The 15262-nt window shown below is 46.8% G+C and overlaps 1 protein-coding gene across 1 annotated transcript in view; it reads left to right on the top strand.

Annotated features, from left to right (window-relative positions):
* Positions 1-15262, top strand: part of LOC308465277 (transmembrane protein 132C-like) — a 280359-nt gene that overhangs the window by 254325 nt on the left and 10772 nt on the right. The window contains exons 6-8 of the mRNA XM_080985079.1: positions 4202-4407; positions 6996-7269; positions 9600-9791. Coding sequence (XP_080841205.1) covers positions 4202-4407; positions 6996-7269; positions 9600-9791 — 672 coding nt within the window. The remainder of the gene's footprint in view (positions 1-4201; positions 4408-6995; positions 7270-9599; positions 9792-15262) is intronic.

Here is a 15262-nt window from a genome sequence, read left to right as displayed (position 1 = left end):
CTGAGTGCGAGGCTACTCTGCCACCCAGCTCGTTGGACTAAGTCCGCGGGTCCCTGCGGAAGAAAATGAGCTCAGCCGGAGACAGGAGCAAACTGCAGAAGATCCAAGTTTATTGCGCAACAGGTTCAAGGCGAGATTGAACAGCGAGAAAGGGGTGACATGAACTTTTGAAATTTCCCTCCATGTCCCAGAATACAGTGCAAAATACATCCCAGTTACATCATGAATACATTAAGAAGAGGTTGGGTTACACAGATTACATCACGAATACATTAGGAAGAGGTTGGGTTACACCGGATTAACATATGGAGGAGGGAGGGGGGAATATGCAGAGCTGGAGATATGCGCAGATAAGCACATCCTGAGAAGACAATGGTCCATGTATGCATAGTCTGTCACCTGGCATCGCCCGGAGGAAGGGCTTGGCAGAGCGATTTGACAGGATTAGGGTCTTGACACCTTGCTTGAGGGATTATGGAGGACAGGGGAGGGGTCATGGAGTCCTAGAGAAGTTGAGCAAATTGGCAAGTTGATTTTCTATGAATTTTATAGATTTTAGTCCCTTTTGACATTGGCAATTGGAAATAAATGGATATATTGTAGCGAAGAAGAAGGTGAAGAAGAAGACATGCCCCCCCCCTTCCGTATCACATGGATGCATCTGGTAGCAGTCGCCTAGCCCTGGTTCATATAACTTTAAGGCAGGGAGAGAGAATCTCCTTCTGGTAGCTAATGGTCCTCATTTAAAGAAGATGAAAACATTTTCAGAGGTGGGTGGGATTGCCATGCAGCATAAAGGGAACTGAAGCTGCGTGCTGGTTAATTTCTGCAAACATTCTGGTCTGTCCTTAGTAACACAGAAGGTTCCCCGATTGCAGACCACTTTATGCATGATTAACGCATTGCAAGATTTCCCTCGACGTTTATGACACCTTTAGGAATTACTATGACAACGACTTTATCAAGCAGCGTCACTTCATCCTATCCCCATCCTTCTTAATGATTTATATCTTCTAGAGAGGATTCTTTTTTAAAAAAATAGTATAAAAAAAAATCCCTCCCACTTGTACTCAGCAAGGTAATAAATGAGAAAACTCAATGGTCTGTAAATTGCAACATTGATTAAAGAAGTGATTACTAATATAACTCTTAAATTGACTATGCTAATGCATGCTTGTAGTTCAGGACAGTATTTACATGCTAATGATAAATCCACTGCAGCGTTGGAGGGAAGGGAGGCAGCGAGATGGGGGAGGAGAGAATAGCTTCATTGTGTTAAACGTATTGCAAATGCTTATAAACAGATAATGGGCTATTGTGGAGGAAATTATTTTCACTTGGTTTTCCATTCTTCATATCAAGCTGTTGTGGGGATTTATAATATCTTAACTGTAATGATGAAGGCCAGAGGAGATTATGCTAAACAAGTGGGACTCATGGCAGAATGTTGCAACGTGGAGGACTCCTGTTCGTGAGACTCCATTGCTTTCTCCTGCCCCTTCTCCGTCTTCCATTTCTCCCTCCCCAAACTGCCAGGCAGCTTTCCAGCGCCACTGAACATGCTCAGTGCTCAATGGCTGGGAGAGACCCCCTCTTAGGGTTTTTCTTCTAGTATTTTGTTCTTCTGCAAACCTTGAGGTTTCCTTGCTCCTGCCAATGCATCTCATTTTACCTGTGGATGCTACATTTTAGCTGCATAAGCAGTGGCACTCACACCTGATCACAGGAAGCAGAGGAAGTGTTAAGGACCACTGAGCATGTCATGAAGCAGGGTGCAGAACCTACGAATGTAAAAACATAGCAGCATCAGAAGAGCTGCCAGATCAGTCCAATAGTTCATCTGGTCCAGCAGTCTGTTCTCACGGTAGCCAACCAAACACCTTTGGGAAACCCACTTGCAGGACCTAAGCACAAGAGCACTCTCTCACCTTTCCATTTTCGGAAGCATTACTGCTTTGGACTGCAGAAGGCCTTTCAGGCCCAGAGGGCAACGTCTTTATCCCTCCCACCCTGGCAGGCCAACTTTGAGGGGTGGGTTGGACCTTGCACCTGTCAGTCACCTGATATCATACTGACAGCTGGTGTTTGGCAGGTGGGTGGTGCTGCCTGTCAGATGCTGGTGGTGGTTGCTCGTGAGTAACCAGGCAGAACTCCAGCCTGTCATTTACAGGTTTTATTGTGCAAACTATTTGCAGTGCAGATACACAAAGTTCATGTCCGTCTTAGTCACTTGCAGAATCCAGGAGTGCCCCTTCTGGCTTCTCCCCCAACATAAGAACTTTGGCACCCCAAGCCTCCTCCTCCCCTCCTTGCACCCCTCTGCGCAAGCTGGACTATGGAAGTGGGGTGCGTCCCTCCTGGCCAGCCCGGTGAAGTGAGGTGCTGGGGCTCTCAGCAGCATCCTCGAGCCCTTTCCTCGCTTGGCTGGCCCCTTCCCTCTCTTCTCCACTGGAGGTGTGGCTTTTCCCAACCCCTGAAGAGGAACTGCTCCTCAAGAGTTTCGGAGGCTCTCTGTATCCCAACGCCCCCCCTGCCTCCTTCCCCTGTTCCGATGGCAGTCCCCTGACACTGCCCAACCCTCAAAGCTGGCTCACTGTGGTGGGGAGGATACTGCAGGAAGCAGGATTGAACTCTCTGTGCACCAGCTGATGCATGAGGTCCTGAGTCCTGCAACTGCCTGGCATCACATGTGATACGTGTGGAGCAGATGGACCTGGTTTCAGCAAAGCAGCCTCACAGGCCAAATGGGCCAGGTTTGACCTGAGGGCTGGAGGTTCCCCACCCCTGTTATAAGGAGCACTCCCAAAAAAAGTTCACCAGATAATAAATGTCCCCCTATCAGGATATGGATAGAGCTCTACCTTCTGACAAGAGCGAGATTAGAGGGTGCAATGTGCTGTATGTAGCTCCATCTTTCAGGTTGGTCCAGAAACTGCAGCTGGTGAACTCAGAGGCCAGACTCTTGTCAGGGACCTGTTAGTCTGAGCATATTATACTGATGATGCGCTGTTCTGTACACAGGGGCATAGGGGCTTGGCACAGAAGAAGAAACATGGCTGCCCTTGAGCCACCTTATGGGACTTGGTAGGAGTGCCTATTTTGGAGTGGACAACAAGATGATATGCATTTGCAGCCTTCAGATCAAATGAGCTTACTCCAGAATGCAGACACATAAACATGCACCAGAATTCCAGAAGTGCCCTGTTCCCAAACAGCATTGCATCCAATACACTTGGAACAAATACTGAGACCTCGCCTGCTGAGCCAAAAGGGCAGGAAGGAGGATACAGAGATGATGAACTATGCAGAATTGGCTGAGCTAACAGACAAACTATGAGAGAGGGACAAAAAGGATTTAAAAAGAGTCTGGGAACCATTTACAGTATATTTGCAGAAACAACAGACTGGACTGGATTCACTGGCAGGATTTGAATAAATTTTCACAATTTCATTTGACTAACAGATATTTCAGAAAAATGGTAAGGGATTTTGTTTTTGTGTAGGAAAAGCAGGATATGATAAATAAAACTAAATAACTCAGCAGAGGGGGAGTTGAGGGAAGTCCAGAGGAGGGGAGGGAGAATAATTGTAAATAACATGATGACTGAGATTTGGATGACTATTTGTTATAAAATTCAAAAAATATTTTTTAAAAAAGGAAGAAAGGAGGATACAAGAGTTTGGGGGAGAGATGATATGGCACAGTTTGCAAACCTTATGTTATGGATTTGTGACACAGGTTCACACATGTTCACATGTTGCTGCAGCTTGGACTTCCCCAACTTGGCTCACTCCAGATGGTATCAGACTGCAGCTCCCATTAGCTATGACCATTAGCCATGCTGGCTGGGGCTGACGGAAGCTGGAGTCCAACAAGATCTGGAGGGCCACAGTTTTATCATCCCTGGTTTCACAGCTTCCCACCTCTGCTGTAGACACCATCTTAGAAGAGGCATTCCCTTCTGTATAACAGGGAACACGTCTTCTCAGATGCTCATAAGAAGCACCTCCTCTTGTATGATAGGGAAAACGAACACTGCTTCTAAGATGGTGCCCACCACCCTCAGGTTTTTTGTAAGGACCTGTATTAAAAAAGAATTTACATCCCAGAACATCTGGAGGGAATCAGCTACATTTATTCAAATGACATACCCACTGGTGTCACCCTTAAATACTTCTCTTTTCCCTCCTCTTCTTTTAGGTTTCCGACAGGTGTGACTATGTTTATGTCAATGGCAAGGAAATGAAAGGCAAGGTAAATGCAGTGGTGAACTTCACCTACCAGTACCTGAGTGCTCCTCTGCAGGTTACTGTGTGGGTGCCACGCCTGCCTCTTCAGATTGATGTTTCAGATACTGAGCTGAGTCAAATAAAAGGCTGGAGAGTCCCCATCATTTCGAACAAGAGGTGAGTTTTGTTGCTAAATGCATTTGATCTCCTCCAAGGCAGACTGATGTATCAGCCTGCCTTTCCTTCTTTAGAATCCTGGAGATGACCTCCAAACAGACCAAGGAAGCTGAGGAGGCCTGAGGTGCTATCTCACACAGCTAAACTTTCCCAACTGCTAAGGAAGGTTAGCACATGAGAGATAGCAGTGGAAGACACAAAGCTTGCCTCCCCACATTGCCAATCCACATGACAGGAGAGGGTAAGGAAGAGCATGGTCTATGGCAGGGGTCCCCAAACTAAGGCCCACGGGCCGGATAAGGCCCGAGGGACTCATTTATCCACCCCGTGGCAACCCCCACTGCCGCCGCCCCCTCTTACCGGTGCTGCACTGTGCAGCTGCACACTTCCAAATCAGAGGAGCACCGGAAATAGCTTGTGCGCATGTGCAAGCATTATTTGCACATGCGCAAGGGTTATTTCCAGTGCACATCCAGGTCGGAGGAGGCCCGTGCACATGCGCACAAGCTATTTCCTGTGCTCCTCCAACCTGTAAGGGCGCCAGAAATAGCGTGTGCGCATGCGTATGGGCATGTGCTCCCCCACCCTCCAGCCAGCCGCGCAATTGGCGCTGGAGACACCGGCCCGAAGTTTGCTGACCTATGGCAATGGGATGGCAACAGAGAATCCATGAGGATGGCACAGGGGTATATCCCTTCCCCAGTTTGGAACATACAAAGCTGTCTTATACAGGTGAGATTATTTGTCTATCTAGGCAAGCAGTTCTCCAGGGTTTGGGGTAGGAGTCCTTGCCACAACCTGTGAATGGGTTGTTTTAAGTGGAGATGCCAGTGACTGAGCATGAGACCTTCTGAGGAAGGGCCATGGCTCAGTAGTGGAGCACATACATACTTTGCATGCAGAAAGACCCTGGTTCAGTCCCCGGCATCTCCAGGTAGGGGTAGGAAGGACTCCTCCCTGAAACCCTTGAGAACCATTGTCAGTCGGGAGGGCCACTAGGGATGCATCGGAAGATGGCTGACAATAACATCTCTCTGACCCACAGGGGGAATTAGGAGGCTGTGATGGGAGTAAATAGCCTCCCTACCCCCCCCCCAGGATTGGGGGGGGCTGTCCATGCCTGCTGTGCCCTATACCACCCCCAAATTTGAGGGGATGGGGGCACTAGGCAGAATGCCCCCCTGTGGATCTCGGCGCTCCTGGACGCCGTCTCTGATCCGTGCCGCTAGCTGCAAGAACTTCAAAAGGAACAATTAGGAAGAAGTGAATGCACATATTTCAAGGAAGGAGGGGGAGTAAAGACTGCTAACTGAAGAGTTCTCTGATAAACAAGAAGAGTCGGAGGAACAAGAATCAATCATGAGAAGACAGCTAAGACTCGGTATGGCAAAGGGACTGATGGGGGAGGGGGAAAAAACCTTTCTTTCTTTCCTCTATGTGATAAAACAAGAACCCCCCTCCCCTCACAAGTCAGAAATGCCGCTTTAATGACTTAAGCTGTGGATTTACGTCTGTGTGGAGATAATTTTTCTAACCAAAGCATGTTTTAAGAAGAGCGTGGAAAGTTTAAGAGCTCTGGAATGACGCAGTTAAAAATACCATCGCCATATTGGTAAGCTCTGTCGGAGGACTTGAGTCTGGGAGGATGAAAAGAGCTGTTTTTATACTGTGGGTGAGACTCCTCAGTGGGACTCAAAAATGACAGATCCTGAGATTAATGATGGAAAGAGCGATGTTATTTATGAAAGTGATGATATATGGAAACCATCACGATATGAGGATTGGTCGAACGGAAAAATCCACACAGGATATAATTGGTGTTTATCTGCTTAAGGAGATTATCAGAAGAGATCATAAAGAAAAAGAAAAAATGTACGAATAAGATGAGATGTGGAAACAGCAAGATAAGACTGGATAGAATTATGAACTTTATTTGGACTGATTTGGATATGAACGCAGTAGCAAGAAGATGATCGGAATACCCCTTCGAAACTTGAAATATGGGTCCCCTCAACAAAAATTTAAAATTTGGCTTTGTAATTCGGAATTTATGTGATGTGATTTGATTTGATTGGTCGGTTAATAAAAAATATTTTTTTTAAAAAAAGAGAACCATTGTCAGTCAGTGTGGACAATGATGAGCCAGATGGACCAATAGTTTCACTCAGTCTGACACCTTCCTCTGTTCCTCATTTACCTTTGGGGTCACCCTCTTGCTGTTGCTAAGTTTGGTTTTTGGAAATTTTACAAAGTAACAGTCTTAATTTCCTGGGTGATGAAAGGGTGGTTTGAGGGAGATAGGTGGTATTCCTATGTTCTGCACACAATGTATGTGCTTTACAACTGAGCTAAACTCTTTTGTCTGGACATGGACCTCATCATTGACTTATGAGAAAGTGCATTGACCATGATCTAGCAACCATAATAGAACGTATTGGTCTTCTTTGGTTTCTCCAAGCAAGAGTTTGCTTCATATGCTTGCAAGGTGCATTTTCTTCGTAAAAAGCACATCTGTGCACATGAGGCACACCTGCTAGATATCTGTGCTGGTTGGGAATGAATGTTAAGTTGAAATAATAATCTTTCAGACCTACAAGGGAGAGTGATGATGAGGACGAAGATGAGCGGAAAGGACGAGGCTGCACCCTCCAGTACCAGCACGCCATGGTGCGGGTTCTCACCCAGTTTGTAGCTGAGGACACCAGCCCGTGGGGACAGCTCACCTATTTGCTAGGATCTGATTGGCAGTTTGACATCACGGATTTGGTGACGGACTTCATGAAGCTGGAGAAGCCTCACGTGGCCCAGCTACAGGGGGGCAAAGTCTTGGTGGGACAGGAAGTCGGCATGACAATGGTCCAGGTCAGTCAACAATGGTTACCATCTTCTGAGCTGCTGTGGTTGCACCTAGGTATGAGAGCATCCCATTCCATGGTTTTATTGTGCAAGAAAGGCAGGGCTGAAGCTTCCTCGGATACCTTGAATTAGTAGCATGGTTCCTGGGCATTATGCCTTGCCAGATTCTGAGCATGGGCAAAAGCAGGGGTGGGGAACTTCAAAATTGGGGTCAAAATATGGCCCTCCAGGCCTCTCTATTTGGCCCTTGGTACTGTGCCCAGCGGGACGCGGGTGGCGCTGTGGGTAAAACCTCAGCGCCTAGGACTTGCCGATCGCATGGTCGGCGGTTCGAATCCCCGCGGCGGGGTGCGCTCCCATCGTTCGGTCCCAGCGCCTGCCAACCTAGCAGTTCGAAAGCACCTCCGGGTGCAAGTAGATAAATAGGGACCGCATACCAGCAGGAAGGTAAACGGCGTTCCATGTACTGCTCTGGTTCGCCAGAAGCGGCTTCGTCACGCTGGCCACGTGACCCGGAAGTGTCTGCGGACAGCGCTGGCTCCCCGCCTATAGAGTGAGATGAGCGCACAACCCTAGAGTCTGGCAAGACTGGCCCGAATGGGCAGAGGTACCTTTACCTTTACTTACTGTGCCCAGCACATGCCCCCTCTCTCCAGACCACAAACCTCACGGGCTTTGCTTTGCATCCCAAGTGTTTCTGCCTAGCTAGAACGTGTCATTGAACACTGACAATGCCTCTTCATTGTCTGGATGGGGGACCCAGAGGGGTTGTGAGTATGTGTGGAGACCAGCCTACCATGCAATGGTACATGTATTACCCTATCCACTTTTGCCTCTGGTCTTGCTGGTCACTGTCCTGTGGCCCTCAGTAGACTGCTCAGAACAGAAAAGTGTAAACTGAAAATGGAAACTCTAACTGGGGCAAAAGCCATGTTGTATGTTTGTTCCCCAAAGAGCCCAGACAACTCAGATTCAAGCAAACGTTCCCTGTACCTTAGACAGTCAGCCCTGCAAGGTTTCCCTGCCATCCTGTTTCCAATAGCTACAGGAAGCCCTTCTGGCCATAGATATTATTTCCTCGGGGCCTGATCCATGAATAGCAGCAGCAAAGAAACTGAGCTTTCTTGGTTTTCTGAATTATCTATGTATAAGGAGTCCCTCCAGAAGGGATGTTGTTTCTGGCTCTCTCCCTCATATGGCCTGACTCCATTAAGCCAGAACTTCAGCTGAATGGTCTTATCTACCATACATTCAAATGATGTTTACAGCTCCCAGAAGCAGGAAACTGGACCCAAGGATGTGCTTTCAGGTCCCCTCCCATAGTTGAAAGCTCTAGGCCTAAATTTAGGAAGCCACCTTGTACGGAATCAACTAGCTCAGTATTGTCAACGTCAGCACTGAATGGCTGTGGCTTTCCAGAATTTCAGATGGGGCCTCTTCCAGACCTACCAGGAAATGCTGGGGGTTGAACTTGGGATCTTCTGTATGCAAAAGATACCAACAAGTGACAAGTCAACATACCTGATAGGAACATAGGAGTCTGCCTTATACCAATCTGGACCATTAGTCTGTCTAACTTACTATGGTCTACAATGGGGGCAGGGAGTCTGTGGCCCTACAGATGTTCTGGTGTATAGCTATCATTCCTGACCATTAGTAACACTGTCTGGGTAGGCATGAATTGCAATCGAACATCTGGACCGCCACAAGTTGCCAATCCCTGGTTTACATTAGCATTTCCCCAGCCCTGGTGATGCTGGGAGTCTTTCCCCAGCCGTGCTTGGTGATGCCATGAAGATGGGCCCTTTTGTCATATAAAGTAGAGGTTCCCAACTGGTGGTCCACAGCCCCCAGGGGGTCTGCATAACCCACCTACGGGGTTTGAGGCACCATTCACATAACGAAAACTATCATAGAGATATCAAAATTGTCAAAAGTACGGGATCTATGGATTGGCTTTTGAAAAACGGGGTTTGCAGAACTTAGCTAATTGAGAACCACTGATATAAAGCAGATGGCTCTGCCAGTGACCTGTAGTCCTTTATACCTCTCAAGGTGTTTGGTTGCCCTCTTCACAGTTTCACTAAGGGGTAGGTAGACTATCCATCGCCAAAGTCCTGTTTCCAACTTATGCAGCAACGATGTATAAAATTGTGCTAGCAACGACCATGCTGGTTCTCCAGCCCCCGCCACAGACATTATTGTAAGATGTTTAGAGTCTTGAAATACTCATGTGAGAAAATATAAATTTGCATAAGGAATTCGGGGAGGGGTGACAATTGCTTTTTAACCCCATCTTAAATAGATTCCTTGTTGTCCTTTGGCTTCTCCCAAAGGTATTGTCTCCGCTGTCTGATTCCATCTTGGCAGAGAAAACTGTGACAGTGCTGGATGAGAAGGTGACCATCACGGATATGGGGGTCCAGCTGGTAGCTGGATTATCACTCTTCCTTCAGCCCAGTGCAGTGAGTAACCGAGCTGTTGTGGCTGTCACTGTGGCCCAGGAGCTGCTCCATACGCCCAAACAGGTAGAGTATGTGGAATCCTGTTTTGTTCTATCTATTCGGGCAGTTCTCTTGAGCAATGCACTGAACTGTGTGCATACTGTGATCCCGCCATAGAATCATAGAATCATAGAATCATAGAATCATAGAGTTGGATCGAAAATCGAACAAGTACATAAATTTAAATATTTAGGAATTTATTTTCAATATAATTTAGGGTGGAAAGCGCACGTTGAATATCTTCAAAACAAGACAAAAGCCCTATCACACTCCCTCCTCCGTTTTTTCTACTCTGAGGGGGCCTTATTCATCCCTGCGGCCTTGAAAGTGTATAGCATCAAAGTGATGGCCACAATGGCCTATGCTGCACCTTTATGGGCTGCCTTTGCAAACCTCTCACCTTTAGAGTCGCTTCAAAGCCAATTCTTACGCCGACTTTTAAAACTACCAACATGCGTAAGTAATGCGGCTATTCGCTTAGAAATGAAGATCCCCTCAGTGGAGTTAGTTTTATGGAGGAGAGTTTTGATTTATTGGATATCCCTATGGCATAAACTCCCGAACCACTATCTCATTCAATGCATGTGGCGGGATGACTTCACAAATTTGTGGTCAGGAAAAATCCATGCCAAATTGCTGTCCTATGAGATCTCGCCCACGGAATTGCTCAAACTGGATCTAAACGCGGCAAAAAGGTGTATAAATCAAAGGCTGGATGATGTGGAGCTATACCAAAATTTCTTAGCTGGTGGTGGAGCCTGCTCGCCGTTAAATCTCGGCATAACCCCTATCTATCGTGCTCCGTCCTACTTAACATTGCTTATAGCCGCATCTCACCGATATGCCTTCATTAGAGCCAGGTTCAATGTTTTTCCAACAAACGTGCTGAGACATAGATTCACTAAGGGCCAAGTCCCTTCAATGTGTGCTTGTGAAATGAAAACATCTGAATCTTTACATCATGTTATGTTTATCTGCCCTATGTACAGTTCAGCTCGTGCTAGTATACTAAACTCCATAATCCAGCCTATGGCTGACAAACCAGTAGACCTACAGCTTGCCTGGGTTCTTCAAGATGTAGATCCTTATATTACTCTACAGGTTGCTAAATTCCTAACAGCCGTTCTCTCGTACAAGAGACGGAATGGAATGTTAGCTGATTATTGATAGTTATAAGAATTTTTGATATTGACATCAGATATTGATTTTAGCGTAGTGCCTAAATTTTTAACTTTAATCTTAAATTTCTGTTTTGATTTGCCAATATTTGTCCTTGTGAGCTGTGAATTGTGTTATATTACTTGTGGCTTGTACGAGACCGCTGTTTTATTTGATTTGTTTTGTGTGTTGTGCTTTATGATGGGCGTAAAGCCGAATAAACATTTTGATTTGATAGAGTTGGAAGAGACCACAAGGGCCATCGAGTCCAACCCCCTGCCAAGCAGGAAACACCATCAGAGCCCTCCTGACATATGGTTGTCAAGCCTCTGCTTAAAGACCTCCAAAGAAGGAGACTCCACCACACTCCTTGGCAGCAAATTCCACTGTCGAACAGCTCTTACTGTCAGGAAGTTCTTCCTAATGTTTAGGTGGAATCTTCTTTCTTGTAGTTTGGATCCATTGCTCCGTGTCCGCTTCTCTGGAGCAGCAGAAAACAACCTTTCTCCCTCCTCTATTGACATCCTTTTATATATTTGAACATGGCTATCATATCACCCCTTAACCTCCTCTTCTCCAGGCTAAACATGCCCAGCTCCCTTAGCCGTTCCTCATAAGGCATCGTTTCCAGGCCTTTGACCATTTTGGTTGCCCTCCTCTGGACACGTTCCAGTTTGTCAGTGTCCTTCTTGAACTGTGGTGTCCAGAACTGGACACAGTACTCCAGGTGAGGTCTGACCAGAGCAGAATACAGTGGCACTATTACTTCCCTTGATCTAGATGCTATACTCCTATTGATGCAGCCCAGAATTGCATTGGCTTTATTAGCTGCCGCGTCACACTGTTGGCTCATGTCAAGTTTGTGGTCAACCAAGACTCCTAGATCCTTTTCACATGCACTGCTCTCAAGCCAGGTGTCACCCATCTTGTATTTGTGCCTCTCATTTTTTTTGCCCAAGTGCAATACTTTACATTTCTCCATTGTAGCAGGGGTGGCGGTTCTGGAGAGACACAGTAATCTGTTTCCCGAGAATTTTAGCTTTCATGTTTTGTTTGGTTCTCTTTAAACAAATGCCCATTCCATATTGCTCTAGATCATGTGTGGAACAGACAAAGTGTGTGTGTGTCTTACAAATGCAAAGACTCCAGCAACGACACATATTCTGCTTCAGGAAATTCTTGAGTGTGGGGCATAGGCTCCCTGAGCGGTGCCTCTTCCTGTTATGTCTTCCTCCAGGCTTGAGAGGGAATCACACTGGAGAACATGACTGCATCATACATAATGCAGAACAGCAAAAATTGGAGAAAGCTGCTTAATGTATGCAAGCTGAACACACAAATCTGCCATATACCAAGTTTGACCATGGATCGATCTCTTCTCATAGATACTGGGTCTCCAAAGGCTGCATAAGATTTATTTCCTTAGAATGGCATCCTGAGACCTTTTTGAATTGAGATGCTCATAATCAAATCCTGGGATCTTCAACATGCAAATCATGTGCTTTACAGCTGAGCTGTGGACCCCTGTTTCATAAGCCTTGCTCTGAGAGTCCTGCACATCTGGCTATGGGGAGAGCTCAACTGCTATCTGTGGTTGTCAGGGTATTTAAAAAGGTATTTTAAAGTAGCATTTAAGTGATGCTATTCTCTTTGGCTTGCCTAAATATGCCTGCTTGCTTGCTTCAGTATTTCCTTGCAGGTGCTTAAAAAAACAATCCTTTAGTGCTCTCAGAAAGTGAATGAAAACAGAGATCCACAGCTCAGTTGTAAAGCACATGATTTGCATGTTAAAGATCCCAGGATTTGATTCTGTGCATCTCAATTTCCCTCCAACCAACCGCCATCCCGCGAACCCTTATCCTCCTATCTTCCCTTTTTCTTTCTCCAAACTTACCTGTTGGTTGGGTGTTGGTGGTGGAAGTAGTGTTCCAGGCTGAAGGAGCTCTGGGAAGTCACATTCTCTAGGGCTCCCAAATTCAATAAACTCTACTGGGCTTAGGAGCCAAGTTGAATTAAATTTTCTCAAGAGCCCTAACTAAACTCCTGAGACCAATGGTATCCCAAAGAAGAGGAAAAGGGGCTGCCACCCTTGTCCCACTACCAGGGAAAGGAAGGAGGCATGGGAGCCAAAGGGTCTTCACCTCCCCTAATAAAGAAGGTGCTCCTACCCCCCCCCTGCAGTTGATGGGCATTGCCATTCAGATTGTATGTGTGCACTGTGTCATGTCATTGATTATGTGGCGTTGGACTTACCTGCCCCCCCAAAAAATATTTTATTCAAGTTGGCATCTCTGGAAGGGAGAGGGATGCATGGCAGGCAACAGTGGTGTGGGGGAAGGTATAAGACATTTTTGGGAGATGCTCTTTTAACTGCAGTTCGTATTTCAAGCCCCACCCCCAATTGACTTTGCTTCCATTGAAAATAGGGAGGGAGAGGAGCAAGTGAAACATGTTCCTTTCTTCCATTTGGAAGGGCAAAGCCATTCACCACTGGTAGCCTATTATTCTCAGATTTGGCTGACAGAGGCAGGTTAGCACTGGGGCTCATTAAGGCACCAGCATGTTGATCCTACTTAATTCACAGGTCTCTGATACTCCAACTGAGCCGGGGCAAAGCTTCCGAGCAGAAAGGTTCAGGTCGTGGCTTCTATGGAGATGAGGAATGTATAGAAGTCTCAATCTTGAGGCAAATCAAATAAGTAGGTGAGGCAGACACAGAAGGAATCTGCAAGGGGACACTCATTTCCCTCACATGTCTAGAAACAGTCACTTGAAGGGGTCTATAAAGATGCTGCAGAGTGAGATAGTAGAGTGGGCTGTGCCAATTTGGGCAGAAGGTGAGGAAGATGCTGCTTTAGGATGCTCCCCACCATAAACAGAAATGAATAAATCCCTGCAGATTGAAAATGAGTGCATCAGTCCAACCCAAGAAGTTGAGACTCCCCAATGCGCAGGATGCACTTCTGTGCTCTCCTTTGTCTCCCTGCCCAACAAGCTATAAAAACCAGCTCAGGAGAAAGAAAAGAGAGTAGAATGGGGAAATTTTAATGGGCACTTAGGCTTGGCTCCTTTATCTTGGGCTGCTAATGGAGGATAGTGCAGGAATGTCCCCGAGTGAAATAACTCCTGCCTATTCTTCATGCTCCATTGAGGCTGGAGGAGACTTCATGGCTACCAACTTCCTCCCCAATCCCTCCCTGGTTTGTGTTTTCTTGTCTATTCAAAGGTAGAAATGACCTCTGGCATAGAACCATGGCCCTTATCCATGACCACTATCTGGAATCACCATGTTCAAATCCTATGTGTTTCTGACTACTAGGTGATGGGTGCCAACAGAAGAGAATAGTTGTTGTATTTGAGCCCTGCATGTGGGCTTCTGGGAAGCATCTGATTGACTAAATAAATAGGAGAAATGGGATGCTGGACTAGAAGGACCTTTGGCCAGACCCAGCAAGGCTCTCACATTTCTTTTTCCTGGAGGTGGGGGCAGGAGGGGGAAATGGAAAATGTCAGGAGCTGCTGGTTCTGTTTGCAGCTGCCCCATGTGGTGAGCCACTGAACTGCAGGTGGCACCTTCTCAATGAAGTACCATCAAGCCCTGGACTGACTCCATCCACCCATGCTGGAGACTGAATCCTCCTGAGCAGGAAGGAGCAGAAGAGGGTTTTCTGTGCCAGCAGAGCCTTGCTGGAGAACAAGGTCTCCCTGAGTTCTGATGCGCACATGTATTCTTGCTAATTCTTCAGTCCTGACTCTCTGGCTTGCTCCTTGACCCTGCCTCCTGGCTTGTCCTCTAGTTCCAGCTCACTCTTTGGTCCTGATTCCTGCCTTGCTCCTCTATCCTCTTTGATCTTGACTACTAGCTAGTCCCAGGACGCGGGTGGCACTGTGGGTTAAACCACAGAGCCTAGGACTTGCTAATCAGAAGGTCAGTGGTTCAAATCCCCACAACGGGGTGAGCTCCCGTTGCTCGGTCCCAGCTCCTGCCAACCTAGCAGTTCGAAAGCATGTCAAAGTGCAAGTAGATAAATAGGTATCACTCCGGCGGGAAGGTAAACGGCGTTTCCGTGCGCTGCTCTGGTTTCATCAGAAGCGGCTTAGTCATGCTGGCCACATGACCCAGAAGCTGTACGCCGGCTCCCTCAGCCAATAAAACGAGATGAGCGCCGCAACCCCAGAGTCGGCCACGACTGGACCTAATGGTCAGGGGTCCCTTTACCTTTACCTTTTAGCTAGTCCCACAGCTATTGGTTCACCAAAGATTGTTCCCATGGCCCAGCACTGTGTGTCATCTTTCTATTTGCACACTGAGAAACTCTCTGATGTTTAAAAAAGGC

Source organism: Podarcis pityusensis (genome assembly GCF_964106645.2).
Source record: "Podarcis pityusensis genome assembly, chromosome: 16".
Taxonomy (NCBI): domain Eukaryota; kingdom Metazoa; phylum Chordata; class Lepidosauria; order Squamata; family Lacertidae; genus Podarcis; species Podarcis pityusensis.
This window is presented reverse-complemented; position numbering and strand designations above follow the sequence as displayed.